The sequence below is a fragment of the Heterocephalus glaber genome, unplaced genomic scaffold (genome assembly GCF_053883595.1).
Source record: "Heterocephalus glaber isolate CG9 unplaced genomic scaffold, H.glaber_assembly_v1.0 deba00001707, whole genome shotgun sequence".
Classification (NCBI taxonomy): domain Eukaryota; kingdom Metazoa; phylum Chordata; class Mammalia; order Rodentia; family Bathyergidae; genus Heterocephalus; species Heterocephalus glaber.
Window position 1 is genome coordinate 1,513,742 of NW_028258427.1, and position 18,780 is coordinate 1,532,521.

Here is an 18,780-nt window from a genome sequence, read left to right on the forward strand (position 1 = left end):
AAAGGTCTGTCCCAGTGAATGTTAGTTTAGCTCCAATAAAGCATGGACTGGGGAAATTGTTTCATAGGAAACCTAAAAACACATTCTTAGAGGAATCAGCTTTTTGTGCTTATATTGTTTGATCATGTCCTTGTCCCTTGTCAGACTCCTACAGTGGGAGGTCCTGCATCCTAGATGTGATGCATCTGTCTGGTGAATTAAACAGCCTTAAAAGTGGCAGCAGGGTTGGGGTTGGAAAGCATGAGGCTTAATATATAGTACAATGTAATTCTGTTATTTGCTTATTTTTCTTGGGAGAAGGGATACTGTGGGTTAAACACAAGACCTGTGCCTTCTATAGTATAGTCTTTTTAAAGCATGTTTTTATGTGCTTCTGTTAAGCCCACCAATCAGATTCTTGGCAGAATTCATTAGTTGATTTTTGTCTTGATCAGCTGTGTTTTTCTGGGGTTATCTTTCCTCTACTTCTTTAAACATTAAGCTTATGTTTTAGGGCCTCATTCCATTAGGTAGGTAGAACCATCTTTGAGAGGGCAGATGAACTGGAACAGAATAAGAGTTTTCTTGTTGAGAACAATTCCCAGAAAGTTTGTAACAACTGTATGGATGCTAGATGTTTTACCAGGAAATATCTTTCTAATGTCATATATTTCTTTCTTTTAGGAAATGATTTAATCGTCTTTTTGGCAGACCAGAACGCACCCTATTTTAAGCCCAAAGTAAAGATATCCTTAAAGTAAGTACAAGTGTTGTGTTTTTTTGTTGTTGTTTAAATATTAGTCTTCAGTGTAATAATACCCTGGTTGGATTGCTTTTGTAATCAGTCTGACACCCCTGTAGTATTGTGACACAAAAACAGCTAGTTATGAAGTATGACTAGCAAGTGATTTGTTGGGAAGAATAGCAAAATACCACAGTTTAAAAATAATTTCCTTTAAAAGAAAGAAATTTGAGTGGAATCAAGTTTGTTACTATATAAGCACCTTTCATTCTCTTGCAGTCTATTATACTTTCCTGGATGTGCTGGGAGTTGTCCCTCATGCTGAACTGCAGTTCACTCACAGAAAGCTCATCATGCTAGGCAGGTTGTATGCATTGGGGAAAAGAAAGTGTAGCTTTCAGTGAGGAAAGTATCAATGACTTCTGTTCTAATTTTCTAATTGCAATAGATAAAGAGTTCTTAAGATTAATTTTGAAGGAGTTTAAATCAAGGTTTTAAATTTATCTGAATTTTTAAAAATGTTTTTCAAATAGTAGTTCCTATTTTTCTTTTCTTTTTTTTTTTTTTTTTTTTGTACCGGGGATCAAACTCGGGTCCTTGCGCTTGCGCAGCAGGCGGCGAAACCACTGAGCTAGATCCCCGGCCCCTATTTTTCTTTTTTATGGTTGGCATTGCATGAAAAAAATGACCCACAATGTAAGCTAACACAATTTCCAAACATCAGGATGCAAAAGTTGAGTGCAAGCTAAAGTAGTAACTGCCAGACAGTAGTGGAATTTGAACTTGACCATAGTGTGAAGTAAATGAAGCTGTTTAAGTTTGAGGGACACAGTATTTATAAGAGATGGCACTAAAAAGGTGTGTTCTGAAGAGAGGGCAGAAAGATTTGCCCAACAGAAGAGTAACACATTTTGGAGTGTTATGGTCTGGGATGATGAAAGTAGAGCAACCTAGGATCCATCATAAATACCATAGAGTGAACTCAGTCCTATAGAAGGAAGGGAGTCATCACAGGTTCTTATGTAGAAAAGATAATGAAACAATATTTTTAATTGATTCACTTGCTAACCACATGAAGGATGAATTGTTATATGGAAGATCAGGGCCTAATTAGGAAGTTTTTCTTTTTTAAAAATCCTGTGTGGGAACCAGGAGTAGTGGTGTACACCTAAATCTCAACACTCTGGAAGGCTGAGGCAGGAAGATCACAAGTCCAAGCCAGCCTGGGCAACTTAACAACTTAGCAAGACCCTGTCTCAAAGAATAAAAAGGGCTAGGGATATAAATCAGCTCCCTCATCCCCACCCCCCCACATCTTTTGTGAGTTAATTAGGGCTCACGCTCTGCAGTATTTAAATTTAACACATCCTCAAAACTAAATAAAGTTGGCCTTGAACTACAACATTGAGAGAAAAGTTATAAATCAATGATGAAATTTATAAACCTTGAGAAATATATCTTTGTACAGGGTGGCAACAATTCTTAGAATGGGGGAAAAATTTAAGAGAATAAATGTTACATAACAGAAATGAATTAACTGCCAATAAATCATTTTTCTTGGAATATATAGGATACAAAGGGCTTGAGGTCTGTTAAGCTAAAACAGAAATACCAATTAATTTATTTTTCTTTGGTTAATTCTATATGAATTGTTGTTATTTTACTTTAGAGTATTTTTTGAAATAAAATTAACTATGCTTCAGGCTTTTGCTCCCATGCTCCCCTATTCCTCTCTCAGAAGCAATCATGTTTATAACTTTAGCTATTTCTAAAAGTGTTTATTTCCATGTTTTAAAATAAATTTTTACACTACAATTTCTTGAGGGTTTTTTTTTTTTTTTTTTGGTACCAGGGATCAAACTTGGGACCTTGCACTTGCAGGGCAGGCGCTGGAACCACTGAGCTAAATCTCTGGCCCGGCCCTCTTGAGTTATTTTTGATTCTCATCTCTTGGGTGTTTTGTTAGCATCAATAAAGATTTGGCATCTTTAAATTACCTCCATCATCCAAAGTAGTAATCATTATTTACATTTTAAACATGTAGTTTCTATGCACTTCATATCGAAATAGTGTACAGTAATAGTATGAATTTTTTGCATAGCTTTCTCCCCTGAGTAAATGATTTTCTTGCTAAAAAATACTGCATAGTTTTATATGTATATATCTTTAATGTCTTTGCAAATATTCCCTTATATTGGCCTTGAATTTATGATGCTTTATTCACTCATAGGGTCCTCTGGATTCATTCTCCAAGATTTCTTCACATTTACCATTTAGAAATTTTTCTGTTGCCTTTTTTAAAAAATTACTTTTTACATCTGGTGCCTTTTTTTGCCTTTTTAAAAAATTTTATTTATTTTTATTAGTACATGAGCAACAGTAGTTTGCAGTACATGTTGTTTACATTCCTTGCCAGAAGTTGGAACATGTACACAACACATCTTAATTCCTTTTTTCATCCCCAACTCTTTTTTCATTGCCAACTCTTGATCCCTTTCCCTTTTGAGAAAGGTCTCCTTCCTATCATCTATCTTGTATTTTGCTTTTTATTTATACTTTGAGGTTCTCATATAAGAGCAACTGTGAAATTTAACCGTGTGTCTGATTTATTTCACTTCACATTATGGTCTCAAGGTGCATCCATTTTCCTACAGATGACTTAAGTTTATCCTTCATTATGGCAGAGTAATACTCTGTTGTGTATAAATACGGTATTTATATCATCTGGTCATGGATATATAGGTGGCTTCCAAGATTTAGCTATTATGAATTCTGCTGTTACAAACATAATTTTGCATATATCACTGTAAAATGATATCTTTACCTCTTTCAGGAAGATACATAGAAGGAGAATAGCTGGGTCAAATGGAATTTCTTTTTTATTTTTTGAGGGATCACTATACTGATTTCTAAAGCGGTTGTACTAGTTTACATTCACACTAACAATGTAGAAGGATTCCTTTTTCCCTCACAGGCTCACCAGCATTTGTTATTATTTGATTTTTGATGATGGCCATTCTGGAGTAAGATGAATCTCAGTGTTGTTTTAATTTCCATTTCTCTAATGGCCAGCATTGTTTAGCATTTCCTTGTATATTTATTGGCCAGTTGTACTTCTGTCAAGTGTCTGTTTATTTCACTTGTCCATTTTTTTGGTTGAGTCTTATTTGGGGGGGATCAAATTTTTTGAAGTGTATCTATAATCTAGATATGAGTACTCTGTCTGAGGAATAATTGGCAAAAACATTTTCCCATTCTATAGGTTGTCTTTTCATTCTGTTGGCTGTTTCTTTTGCTGTATAGAAGCTTTTTAATTTCATATGATCCCATTTGTTGATTCTTGGTACTATTTCCTGTGCAGCTGGGGTTGTGTTCAGAAGGTCCTTGCCTATCCCAATGACTTCAAGAGTTTTACCTATTTTATCTTCTGAAAAGTTAAGTGTTTCTGTTTTAACATTTAAATTTTAGATTTATTTTTATTTTAGTTTACTATATGGTGAAATGTATGCATCTCGCTTCAGTCTTTTACGTATATTTAGTTTTCCCAGCACCATTTATTAAAGAGGCTCTCTTTCCTCCAGTGAATGTTTTTGTTCCCTTTTTCAAACACCAGATAGTTGAATGTGCTTGGGGTTATTTGTGTATCCTCTGTTCTGTTCCATATATTCTCATGTCTTTGTGCCAGTACCATGCTGTTTTTATCACTGAAGCTTTGTAATATAACTTCAAGCTAGGGATTCTTTGTTCTTTTTACCCAGGATTTCTTTCACTGTTCCATTTCTCTCCTGGTTCTGTATCAGTTTTAGGATTGTTTTCTCCAGCTCTGTGAAGAATTCTCTTTTTTTTTTTTTAATTGCATTGAATCTGTAAATCAATTTTGGAAATATGGCTATTTTGAGTATGTTGCTTTTCCCTGTCTAGGAACAGGGGATATTTTTCCATTTCCTGATGTCCACTGTGATTTCCTTCTTCAAGTACTGTAGTCTTCATTGTAGAGTAACTTCCTTAGGTTAATTCCCAAGTACAATATTTAATTTTTCTTGGTGCTCTTGTGAATGATATTTTTTTCCTTATTTCTTTTTCAGTGGGTTCATTGCTAGTTACTGAAATGTTATTGATTTTTTTGTGTTAATTTTGTATCCTGAAACATTACCGAATTTGGTTATTAATCCTAGGAATCTCTTGGTATTTTGGGGATCTTCTGGGTGGAGTATCCTGTCATCTGCAAATAACAATAATTTGATTTCCTCTTCTATACATAGCCCTTTTATTTCTTTTTCTTGCCTAATTATTGTCTCTGTTGTTTTGAATACTATGATGAACAAGAGTGGTGATAATGGACACCCTTGTTTTGTTCCTGATTTTAGAGTGAAAGCTTTCAGGTTTTCCCCCATTTAATATGATTTTGGTAGTAGGTTGGTTGTGAATGGCTTTTATCAAATTGAAATGAGGTCCTTCTATAACTATTTCCTTCAGATTTTTTCATGAATGGATGTTGGATTTTTGTCACAGGCTTTTGCAGCATGCATTGAAATCGTGTGATTTTTAATCTTGCTTTTGCTTATGTGATGTATTACATTTATTGATTTGCATATATTAAATCATCCTTATATCCCTGGGATGAAGCCTACATAGGCATGATGTTTTATCTTTTTGATGATTTGTTGCATTCTGTTTGACAGTGTCTTGTTGAGAATTTTTACATCTATATTCATTAAAGAGTTGGGCCTTTAGTTCAGGTTTTTGATTGGATCCTTGTCTAATTTTGGAATCAAGGTAATGGTAGCTTCTAGGAATGACTTTGGGAGGATTCCTTCCATTTCAATTTCATTAAAGTGCTTCAGGAATATTGGTGTTAGATCTTTCCTAAACTTATTTAGAATTCAACAGTGAATCCAGCCAAACCTAGGCTTTTTATAGTTGGTAGGTTTTTTATTACTGCTTTAATTTCATTGCCCATTATTGGATTATTCAGTTTTAAAATCTTCCTCCTTCCAATTTGGTGATTGATGTGTACCTAGGAATCTATCCATTTTTTCTGAATACTCCAATATTTTGACATACATGTTTGCAAAGTACTTGTTAATAATCTTCTTCATTTCATTTTGTGATTTTACTTTTTCTATTTCTAATGTATTTATGTCTTTTGGTTAGATTGGCTAAGGGTTTGTCTGCTTTTTTTATTCCTTCACAGAACTAATTCTATTCATTGATTCTTTGTATTGCTTTTTTGTTCTCAATTTTATTTATCTCTGCTCTAATCTTTATAACTTCCTTCCTTGTACTAGCTTTAGGTTTGGATTGTTCTTTTTCTAAGACCTTAAGGTGTGTGTTTAGATTTTTTTATTTGGGTTTGGTCTGTTTTTGTGATGTGAGCATTCACAGCTTTAAACTTCCCTCTTAGGACTGCTTTCTTTGTATTCCTTAAGTTCTGGTATGTTTTACTGACATTATTTAGTTTTTTTTGTTCTTGTTGAGGTTTTTTGGTTTTGGTTTTTTTGGAGACAGGGTCTTACTGTGTAGTTTAGACTGAACTCAGACTTGAAGCAGTCCTCCTCCCTCAGCCTCCCCAGTGGTGGGATTATAAGCATGCCCTATTGTTTAATTTTGGTAACTATCTTATTTCTTCCATAACCCATTAATTTACTAATAGTGTACTGTTTAGTTTCCATGTGTTTGCATGATTTCTGTTTTTGCTTTAGTTGTTGATTTCTGGTTTCCTGGTATGGTATGATAATATGCATGTTAGGTTTTCATTTGTTTTACATTTATGCCTGCTGTATTGTTTAGTATGTGGTCTATTTCGAAAAAAGTTCCCTGTGCTGCTGTGAGGAATGTGTATTCTGTTCTTGTTGAATGGAATACTGCAGATATCTATTAATTCCATTTGTTTGAAGGTTTCACAGCTCATTAATATTTCTTTGATGATTTTTTTGTCTGATTGACCTGTCTACTCGTGATAGTGGGGTATTGAGGTCCCCTAGTATAACTGTGTTTATGTTTATTTGATCTTTTATATCCAGTAGTACTTGTTTTTGAGGTTTGGTGTACCATTGTTCAGTGCATATGTATTAATGATTGTTATCTCTTCCTGTTGGATTGTGCCCTTAACCAATACCATATGTGTGATCTTCTTTGCCTCTTTTATCAAATTTGGCTTAAAATCCACAATGTCTGCATATAAGATAGCTGCACATGCTTTTTTTCAGGTTCTCATTGTATAGAATATTGTTTTCCTTTGATTTTTTATTTTATGACTTTCTTTCTGGATTAACTGTGTTTCTTGTATACAGCATACCATTGGATTTACTTTTTTATCCATTCTTCCTTTTGGTGGAGACTTGAGACCATTCACATTGAGAGTTATTACTACAAGGTATTTACTTATTCCTGTCATTGCATTATTTTCCCGTTACTGGTTTCCTATCTTTCCCTTCTACTTAACTGCTCACCCTGCCTAGTATATTCATTGTATTAGACCCGTTTTTATTGTTCTCTTTCATTGTGTCTTTCTACTGTATCCTTGAGTTTTTTTTTTTTTTTGAATACTGGTTTGTTGTTCATGAAGTTCCATAGGTACTCTTTATCATGAAAATATCTTATTTCTCCCTTAATTTTGAAAGCTACTTTTGTAGGATATGTGAGCATGGGTTGGAAATTGTTTTCTTTTAGGGCTTGAAAGACTTCTGTCTAAGTCTTTAGGGTTTCTGTTGAAAAATCTACTATAATTCTAATGAGTTTTCCTTTATAAATGATTTGTTGCTTTTCTCTGAACAGCTTTTAAGATTCTTATATTGGACTTTTGAGATTTAGATTATGTGTCATGGAGAGCTTCTCTTCTGATCATGTGTTCAGACTGCTTTCTTTATATTCCTTAAGTGTTCTATATGTTTTCACTTACCTATGTGTTAAATTCTTTCTCTGTGTTTGGAAAATTTTCTATTATTATAGTAAACAAATTCTTTATGTCATTTGTTCTGACTTCTGATTTTTCACTAATTCCAGTTAATTCTACATTAATCTTTGGATCATCTAGGAACTGTTGGATCCATTTTACCTGTCACATTGTGGTTTTTAAGTTATCTCATTAATTGGTCACCAACAACAGCCTTGTCTTCTAGCTCTGACATTCTGTCCTCATATTGTTGCCCATACTTTCAATAGAATTTTTAATCTCCTGAACTTATATTTGCATTTCTTTTCTAGATTGGTCTTTCATGTTTTTGCATCATTTTGTTTACTTCTGCTAGCTTTTTATTAGTGTCTTTTGTAGACTCGCTGATCATTTTGTTTGTATGGTCCAATATCTGTTCAGTTATGTCTTCTGAGCTTGACAAATGCCTGATTGATCTGTTTTATCTCTCATGATATCACTTTAAATAATTCAATTGTGTGACTTTTGGTTTCCTCCCTTTGATGCCCCATGGATTAGCTTTGGGGGAGTTGGGTGTTTTTTGGAAGCATTTTGTTGGCTTTGGTTCTCATAGTTTTGTTGTTTCTTTGTTAATTGGTGTTGACGTTGGGGATTGATTATAAAGGAAAGCTTTGTTTTTAGTATGGAGACCTCCTTAGTTCATGTGTACTTTTCAGTGGTATTCTCTGGGCACGGCTAACTATTGACCTTTGCCTCTGACCAGGCTCCATCCACCTCCCATTTACTTGGAATGGGAAATTCTAGAATATTTTGCCCAGTATCCAGTTGGCCAGGAATGAGCCACAGAATTGTTAATGACACCAAGGCATTACAGTTATTGGTAATAAAACCAATGAACAGCAACAGCTATTTCACCTTGGCTATAATAAAGCTACTAATAAAGTCAGCATCAATTATAACATCAAATACAAACTGAATATTGCCAAACACTACACACCAATAGTGTACTTCCCTTAGCCATAAAAAGAGGTCTATAATTATAATATGAACACTAAGCAAACCAAATACTGACCTACTGTTTACCTACCATAAATATCTACTAAATGTATCAACTTTAGCTCTACTAACAATAGGATATTCAACAGCGGTAGTGTAAAGTTAACTATGTAGAGATTCATAAAATTTAGTAGTTGTACTAGTAAAGGTAGAGGGGGTGGAGAACAGAATTTAAAAAAGCAAAATTTGAAAATTTAATCAGTGAGATATTAGAGGAAAGAAAAGTAAGATAATAGAGTGAAAGGAAATTAATAGTAGAAAACAGTTTCAGGAAATAATGAAGAATAAAAAGAAAAAAATAGAAGAAATTATAGAAAATAAAAGAAAGATTATAAGGAAGAGAAAAAAGTGGAAAGGAGAAAAGAGATAAACTGAAAGAGGAAAAATAAGGGAAGATCTCAAACCCAGTGAAGGAGCAATAAAAATACAGTCAAACACTGGATGACAAGTAACTCAATCTGCAGGTATTCTGCAAGACAAGCAAATATTTCTAAGAAATTTTAACTTGATAAACGAGTGATGTCTTGCAATACTAATATGTCACACTGAACTGGTTTCTCTCTCTTGCTCTGTCTCTGTCCCTCTCTCACTGCTTTGATATACAAGTTCTTTGAATTACAATCAAAACAAATTAGTCTTACAAACCAAGATTTTACTGTAATAAAAAACAGTAAAATCAAAAAAGGACTGAGTCAGGCCGGGGATTTAGCTCAGTGGTTTCACCGCCTGCTGCGCAGGCGCAAGGACCCAAGTTCAAAAAAAAAGGATTGAGTCAAAAAAAAAAAAATCCCTGTGTTTTTGAATTAGTGGTTTCTTTCCAAGATACGCAGTCTTTTGATCCAGCTAGTCATGATTTTTTCTGCCTAGCTTGAGGGCCTGTGGTTTCTTGGCTCAGTTTGTTTTATTTTCTGGGTTTTTTGGTTTTTTGAGACTGGTCTCTTTTTGTTGTTCAGGCTATCCTTGAACTATGTAGCCCAAGCTGGCCTGGAACTCTGTATGATCCTCCTGCCTTGAGTGCTGGGATTACAGGTGAAGCATAGGTCTGTGGGTTTTTGATGTTTCTTCCCTGCACCAGAGGCCCCTGTGTCCATTTACCTCAGACTGTGGTTACCTTCCAAGCCAAGGCATGTCCTTCCTTCCTCCTGTTGATAGATGGGCAACACAATCAACCCTATTTTCTCTGCTGGATATTGGCCCAGGGACATGGGTTCAAGTGGACTTAATATAGGCAGTTGCAGTGTCCAGTTGCTTCACTTTCTCCCTGGGCATTGTCCTCATCCAGGATCAGGTTAGTTGGTTCATCCTCGCCTCTTGGTTCATCCCTTGTGCCAAGGGAAAGCAAAATGTAGATCTGGCTTGGAGCTAGTAGATGGCTGTAATCTTGGTGTGTCAGGTTATCTGGAACAGGCCTGCTTAGTCACACTGGAGTGAGGCTTTTTTTCCTTTTTCTGTTTTTCCTGGTTGCTTAACTGAAGTTCATTCTTCAGGGCATTACTGAGGAAGGGTACATCACAGGTCCTACATATCCAGAATCTTTTTCTACTTTACATACTTTAGTTGGTTTATTGTCTTAGCTTCACAAGTTGCTGTTTTGAATCACAATCATTTTCTTACTTGGTTGGCATTTGAGGAAACTAGGTGCAGGCAAGGGTCAAACTGTTCATTTTTTATACTTTTATACTTTTCATTGACTCCCTGTTTTAAGCTTAAGACCAAAACCTTAACTTCTGTTACTACTTAAATCCATAATGCCTAACACTTTCTAGAAATAAATCACATGGTTCTTGTCTTGCTGAGCAAAAAGGATAAGGGACTATCACTGTTGCATTTAGAAGATACGTACCCATAACCTAAGAGAAAGTTTACTGTCTTGCTATTTGCTCTAGGTAGAATTATTAAATATAAGTTGAATGTGAGCCCTGTTTTTTGGTTGAGTCACTCAGGCACCATTATGACAAGACACTAGGATGTTTTCAAGGGTAATATAAGTAATTTTAGAATTGTATTAAAAATGTAAAATTAGATATGTATGTTTGAGTAGCTCTAAAAGTATCCGTTGTAAATCTGGTCTAGCTTTCAGAAATAAAATACTATTTACTGTAAATTTTTAGTCTACATTAAAGGATAAATTAAATATTTTATAAATAATAGCTTGTCTTTGATAAAATCTGGGATACTCTTTGCTACTCGAATAGTAATTATACCCCCATTTTTTATAACTTAACACTGTCTAAATGTGCATCTTTGACAAAAGATAAAACATATTAGCCAATGCTTAAGTATAAATCAATTTTTACTTGATATATTTCAGATGTATCTTGTTTTGTATACCTTTCTGTATTCACTTTGGAACTCTTTTTTGGAGACCAGAGTGGTCAAATACATGAAAGGTGATAAGATAAAAAGAAGAGAATGAGATTAACCAGTTCTATGAAATATTACATTTTATATTAAAAACATGTATGGTAAAAATTTAGTGATGTCCTTTCTTATATAATCATTTTTAAATGCTTTTTTCCCTTAGGAATCACAGTACATTGATAACAAGTGTGGTCCCTGGGGATTATGATGGCAATTCACAGATGGATGTCCTTCTAACGTATTTTCCCCAAAATCATGCCAGCAGTGAATTAGGAGCTGTTATCTTCTGGGGACAAAATCAAACATTAGGTGAATGTGTTTTAGGCATTTTTAATATTTATTATTAGCTATCTAATGAAAAATGTAGATTATGCCTGATATTCTTAGGAAAATATAACAAAAATATTGTTCTGAAATTACTTCTTCATAATGCTGTTCTTAAGTATCAGTAATCATAAAAAGTTTTCAAAAGTTTTGTTTCTGATCTTTCTTCTTCAGCCCAGAACCAGTCTAAGGTCAATTCCAGAGGAAAAAAATGTACTATTGTTAGTTTAAAGAAGGAAGATCTATTAAAGAGTTTTAACAGCTTATAACTTTATTGGGATGGTGAAAGATGAAACTCTTAGGTTGAGCTTTCAAGAACAATCTCTAATGACATCAGTGAAGGCACTGTCTCTCTTAACTATCTGAACTGGGCATTTGCACAACACCTGTCAGGATAATTCTATGTCTGCTATTTTTTCTCACCAGCATAATATACCTGGCCCCTTAACGTGTTGAAGTTCAGTGAGTAGACTCAGAAATAGCAGAAGCACAGCCTTTGCCTCATTTGTGCATTTCAAAGCTCACAGTGCATCTGGTTGGCAAGGCTTGTCTTTCCTTTAGTAACTCAGATGCAAAGGTATCTGAGAAATGCTATTTTTTATTTCTCCTCAGTACAGAAAAATACAAAAATTTGAAGTAAAAGTTGAGTATCAGTCTGCTATATTCACCTCTGAATCTTTAATAAGATTTATCTGAAAAGCTAATTAATGATAACTGAATAGAAAATTCTGTTCATAGTGCCAGATTTCAAGGGAACATTGGGGTTGCAATTATGTGGTCACATTTGGAAATGCAGTCAATTATCACAGTACTTTATATTCCATCAATAAATGTTTAAAGAAGGGATACCACATACAAATTGCTTCTTGTATACGAGTATGGATGTGGTAGAGTTGAGCAATTTTGCTTATATTGGTTTCTATGTCACCAAAACCTTGTTAATTGTCAACTTCTCTAATGCTAAATTGTGTAGAAAAAAGACTCAAACAAATGATACTTAGATGGACACCTCCAAAGGAGTTTGTCTTGCTGGTCTTCAATATAGAATAAACTCTGTCAATATTTTATCTTTAAATTGGACTGATAGTGTCTCGTTAATAATAGTTGAAATAAATTAGATATGAATCTTGTAAAGAATAAAAGAATATTTTCCTCAGTATAGGTATCAAAAATAATCTGAAAGGCCTGCTAATTTATATATATTCTCTCTTTATAGATCCTAACAATATGACCATACTCAATAGGACTTTTCAAGATCAACCACTAATTATGGAGTAAGTATGCATTTTCTTATCATTACAACAGCAGGCTTAGTGAGGCTTAGTGAGGGCTGTGGGTCCAGTAACAGAAGTTAAAAATTTTGGCTTTGAGGTGGCAGATGCACTTTCGCTGATAGTTCATTGTCTATCACTAGATACTGATGAACATTATAGTGTCTACAATTTTTCCCAAAAGTATGTTTTAAGTTAGAAATGATACTTTAATAAAATAACTGCTTACTGTTTTAAATATTTTCGTTTTAGCTTCAATGGAGACTTAATTCCTGATATATTTGGTGTCACAAATGAATCTAGCCAACCACAGATACTGTTAGGAGGGTGAGTACATTTGATGAAAATCATGTAATTAATTGTATAAATTGTTGCTGCTGCTCCAGGAACTGTGTTTCTATGTGATCTGATTGCTTTAACCATTGGAGAAAAACTACCTGATTAAAAATTTTTTTTTTGATACCGGAGATCAAACTCGGAAACTTGCGCTTACAAGGCAGGCAGCAGAACCACTGAGCTAAGTCCCCAGACCTAAAAATCTTAGTTTTTAAAACATTTTTTAAAGCATTTGGTCAACGTAAAATCTTTCTCAAAGAGTTTGGATTTCGTTTGTTTGTTCGTTTGGTACTGGGAAATGAACTCAGGACCTTGCGCTCACCAAGCATTGAGCAGCATACCTAGCCTGTAACTGCTTTCTAAATAGAGCTTACTTATTCCTTCTGTACTCCTGGAAATTATAGATACAAACTTTATGTGTGTCTATGTAAATATTGATTCATTAGATGTTTCTGAAATTGGAAGTATTTCTTTTAAATAAGATGGTTAGCTGCAGTCTTGATTGGATCCACCTTAGTCTTGTTAGTGCCTAGATTGATAGCTACTTTAATTGATAAGCTTTGTTTCATTTTTTTTCAATAACCAGTCAATAATTATCTGAAAAATGTAAGCAATTCTCTAAGCCTTGGAAATTTGTGCTAAGCCTCTCTTACTATCCAACTCTGCAGTTCTTCACAAAAACTGCTTGGAATCTTGCATTTCAAATATCCCCACCATAATTTATATCCGCCTAATACAAGCACTCATGATATCAAGATTCTTTTTGAATCATACTGTCAACCTGGTTAATTTTTTTTTTTCTGTAGCTGATGTGGCAGAATTTAGTTGAAGAGGGTAGAACACATTTACTTTTATAGTTCTTAAGGAAATTCAGGGAACCACCTTTATAAGTGTCTTACTCAGGTACATGGAAATCTACTGAATTTTCTTTATGCTTTGGAGAAGTATTATGTTTTTAATGATTAATTTTTGAGATATGATTCACAGACACACAGATGATTAAATTGTCAAAATGTAAGGTATTCTAAAAAGAAACTGTCAGATCACATGTCACTTTTTCTAAAAGCTTTTCATAAAGAATATGAATATTTTGATGCTAGTATAGTGAACTTTGAATTATTGTGAATCTTTAGTGAGAAACTTGTTTTTACCCCCCCCATCCCCCCCAAATGTGGCAAAATATCTGAAAACAAGTCCTGCTTTAGAGACAAATTGGAAGCAGATCCTGACATGCCTTGTGGCCATGTCTAGGAAGAAATGAGTATGAGGAGTGAGAGGAGAACACACAGCAAGCTGGGAATGCTCAGGAAACCTCTTCCTCTGTTTACAGGCAGACATGGGATTAAGAATGAGATAGTGACCTCTCCCTAGTTTATTCCAGGGTAACCTCCACTTTAGTCACAGATATCATTACAGTGTCTTTAATCTGATACTGTTTCACCTTTGATAATTAAAACTTGTGAAATACCTATTTTGATATTTCAGAAAATAAAATTCTAATATCTTTATGAATTTTGTACTTAATATACCAAGAAACTTTAGAATATCATATAATATTTTCATAGCTTATTTATTAGCTCTTAATTCTATATTAGACTTTTTCTAATACTTCTTTAAGAAGTATAGCTTTTAGGACTTAACTCTGCATAAAGTCATGTTCGCTTACACTTTTTATATATTATTTACAGGTATACTTCAAGGTTCTGAGTAATACCATTATTATATGCTATCCCTCATTTAAACTTCAGTTACGGATTAAACAGTAGTAGCTAACTTTAGTCTAGATGACAAGTTTGAACCCAAGGTTTGTCCTGATGCTAATTTAAAGGACAAATATATAAGAAATCACAGAAAAGAATTTCTCTAAGGAATGGAGATGTAACTTAGTGGTAGAATGTGTACTTAGCATACACAAAGTCCTGGATGCACTTCCCTATACCAACCTTTTTTTTCTTTTTTCTTTATTTATTTTTTAATGGTACTGGGGATTGAACCCAATACCTTCACACTGAGCTACATCTCCAGCCCTTTTTAAAGTTTTTCTTTTTCATTCTGAGGCAGGATCTTAACTAAGTTGAAAGTTGCCAAGGTTGGGTTCAAACTTGCAGTCCTTCTCCCTCAGCCTTCCAAAGTGCTAGGACTACTGGTGTGCACCACTACACCTAGCTTAATACCCTACAACACCACTCCCTAAAAACACAATTTCTGTCAATTTCATCGTTAGGGTAACTGTAGCCTAGCAGTATCATTATTCATACAATCAAAGGATGAATTTGTCCCCTTAGGAGCGAACATTACTACATTAATAAAATAAGAAAAGTACATTTGGGACATGTGCCAGCCAGCTTTCTATCACTAATACAAAATACATGAGGTGATAAACTTAAAAGATGGAAAAGTTCACTTTGGCTCACAGTTTCAGAAGTTTTGATCTATAGTTGTTGCCAACATTATTTCTAGACCTGTGATAAGGCAGAGCATCATGGCAAGGAGTGCATGGCAAAAGAAATCTTTTTACCACCAAGTGGCCAGGAAGCAAAGACAGAGAGGGGGTCAGGGTCCTAATATCCCCTTTAAGGGCACATCTCAGTGACCTAACTTCCTGTTGCTAGGCACCACCTCCCAAAGATTCCATCACCTCCCAGTAATACCACAGACTTACTCCACAGGCCATCAGCACATGGCCTTTGGGGATTCACTTCACTGCCTTTGGGAGACATTTAAGGTCCAAACCATAAAAGGTCATATCAGTTTTATAAATGACAGATATATGCAGATGTATATAAGTGGAAAAGCCATTAACATTGGCATTTTGGGCTACTCACATGACCTTGGGTGGCTGCTTTATCTTATTAAGAAGTCTAAACTCACCTGGTTTATCAAAAACTCTAACCTATCTTTTGCAACATAAATATTGTGCTTTATTGGAATCCCAGACCCAAAATCATCTTAATTAAATTTGGTCAGCAATTTAAATTTATGGGAAATTTTCAGTGAGTTTTTAATAGAATGCTCAATGCTTCAAAGAATTGTGCTGGAAAGCTTATGATTATAACCTGGCCCAGTAAACATGTGAGTATTGGAGATGGCTCTCAGGTAAAACTAGCACAGCCACTTTGGCAGAAGTAAAGAGAAATATGGTCCATCTCAGCAGGTAATGGTAATAAGTAGAGGAATCCTTTCTCATTGGTGGTGTAGGCGTCACCTGACAGGTACAGGAAAAGTGCTAAAACTAAGGTACAGGATAATTGAAGTGTGTTAAGCAGTCACAGGTGAAGCTTCAGTTTGCGCCTCAAGTTTATGGTAACTTGAAATCATATAATAATGTGCCACATTACTTAGAGATAACACATAGCTAGCTATTAAGTGTTAGGGCAGCTTCTGCAGTGATGTAATGAGCATTTTCTGTAAAAGGGGATTTGAAACTGATACTGCATAAGCATTCAGAATATTGTTTTAGTACTGAAATGAAAATACTTTTACCTATAATTTTAATCAAAGGCAAATATAATGTCATTCTCTTCATGTTTGATATAAATCATATGCTGAGTTCAAATACATTTCTGGGTCAGGCACAAGTTGTATACTTGGTGGTATTGACATAGGTATGTGACAAATATATATTTTGGCATACTCTGCTTTACTTCACAAGTGGTTGCATCAAAATTTTGAATGTGGGCCAGGGATTTAGCTCAGTGGTTTCGCCGCCTGCTGCACAGGCGCAAGGACCCAAGTTCGATTCCTGGTACCAAAAAAAAGAAAAAAAAATTGGGCCGGGGACTTAGCTCAGTGGTTCCGCCGACTGCCTCGCAAGTGCAAGGAACCGAGTTTGATATCAGGTATCAAAAAAAAAAAAGATTTTAAAAAAAATTTTTTTGAATGTAATATTAATGGCACAGAAAGCAGCAAACTTTTCTATTGATTTTTTTTATTTATTTAAAAAATTTAAATGACACATAATTATGCAAATAAAGTCTTTGTAAATAGGGAAGGGTGGAGGGTGTGAAGGGAGGGCTAGGAATGGGGAAAAAGTAAGAGCCAAGATGCATTATGTAAAGGTACAATTCCCAATGAGAAATGTAATTGTGTTGTATACCTACAATGTACCAATAAAAGAATTTAATACCAAAAAATAAAAAAAAATGACACATAATTGTGCATATTTATGGGTTACAGTGTGATGTTTCAATATATGTATAAAATGTCCTATGAAGCTCAGAGTTAGATGGAAAAGGAAGAAGAGAAAGAGAATCTCAAGCCTTTTTGTTTTTAAAAATGTTTATTTAGTATCTCTGGGGTTGGCACTTTACATCAGTTCTCCTTTTTTTTTTTTTTTTTCCTCAAACAGATATTTTGTGTGAGAAATGGTGGTTAGAGAGGTTAATTCAAAGATTAAGTGGCCACATCAAGCTCACAGTTTATATAAATAATAGACCTGGGATTTGAATTTGATTTTCTAAATTTTAAAACCTATGTTCTTGCCCTCCTTTCTGTTCAATTGTTACCATCATTATAGTCACAGAGCCTCTTTGGCAGTTCTCCTTTGTGAAGCTTCTTGCCATATGAATAGCTACCTTGTGTTTCTTCCTAGCATAATGGCAGTTTTCTGAGGAGCATTTTCAGAAATGTAGTAGAAGCTGCACGTCTCTTACAGCCTTGTCCTAGGCCAGGTGTGGTGGCGCATGCCTATAATACTGCCAGCACTCTGAGAGCCTTAGGCAGGAGGATCGCAAATCTGAGCCCAGCCTCTGGGCAACATAGCAACTTGAGAAAACCTGTCTCAAAATAAAAATGATATGGAGATGTAGCTCAGTGTGACAGCCCTAGGTTCAGTCTCCAGCATTGTACAACACACACGCACACACACACACACACACACACACACGCACAGAGGAACAGAAGTTAGATAGCATCACTTTTGTCAATTGGTCAGAATGTATCAGAGCACTAAGATTCAGTGTGGCAGTGTGGTAGGGAAGTTATACACCAGTGATGTCAACCTTTTAGAGCTTTCAATGATCAAATAGCTCATTGCATGCAGCATGTGTGCCATAGGTTCACCAGCACCCTTATAGACTGTACCTCTTGATGTAACCATGGCAAAATTGAAGTATAAAAGAGCATGTGAAATAAGAAATAATGTGGCCATCTTTGAAAACACAAATAGTAGATTGTGTTTACATAGTAAAGACTTGTAGAGAAATACACAAGCAGAGAGCATTTCAAGGAAATCACCTTGATGAGGTAGGTGTCTCCAACATGTAGCCCATCTTTTTGCCTGTTTTTGTTTGTCAGTTTTTTGGGTGAAGAAGAATTGTCCTTAGAGCTGTATATAAAATATATTATGAGGTTAATGCATATAAGTAACTATTCACAATATTTTTATTGCAACATTTTAAAAAGGCCAAAAAAAACCCCAGCAGCCCTCAGGTTAGACATGCCTGAGTAGTCTCCATTTTCACTCTAACTTTCTCATCCTTCACATGAGAATAACATATTCTTTACCCTTCCTAAATCTTAACTCTCAGTCACTTCCCATGGCTGGGTGGGACACAATACCCAAGAACACTCATGGCAAACCTACTGCACACATGCCAAAGTGGGCTGTTTATATCACTGAAAGCTTTAAAAGGTTCACCATCACTGCCCTAGGCATTTTTAGTCCAAAGTTGGCTGGTTCCAAAGAGGAAGGCATGGTGATAGGGACTGGGAGAGGAGAGCTGCTTAAGTCAAGGTGGCCAGGATGCAGAAAGAGAGAGGAGCTGGGAGGGAGATCTGTCTTTCCAGGTGATGCACTGCATTACTGCCCCATGATTTAATCACCTTCCACAAGCCCC

The 18,780-nt window shown here is 35.0% G+C and overlaps 1 protein-coding gene across 6 annotated transcripts in view; it reads left to right on the forward strand.

The window, feature by feature from the left end:
- The window catches only part of Itfg1 (integrin alpha FG-GAP repeat containing 1), a 286,118-nt gene that overhangs the window by 1,534 nt on the left and 265,804 nt on the right, over positions 1-18,780 (forward strand). For 4 of the 6 annotated variants that reach the window (XM_087199353.1, XM_004873895.4, XM_087199352.1 and 1 more), the window contains exons 2-5: positions 664-736; positions 11,176-11,321; positions 12,553-12,610; positions 12,860-12,934. In XM_087199353.1, coding sequence (XP_087055479.1) covers positions 664-736; positions 11,176-11,321; positions 12,553-12,610; positions 12,860-12,934 — 352 coding nt within the window. Of the gene's footprint in view, positions 1-663; positions 737-7,014; positions 7,098-11,175; positions 11,322-12,552; positions 12,611-12,859; positions 12,935-18,780 lie in introns of those variants that run through there. The other 2 variants (XM_087199355.1, XM_087199354.1) reach the window with 2 other exon arrangements.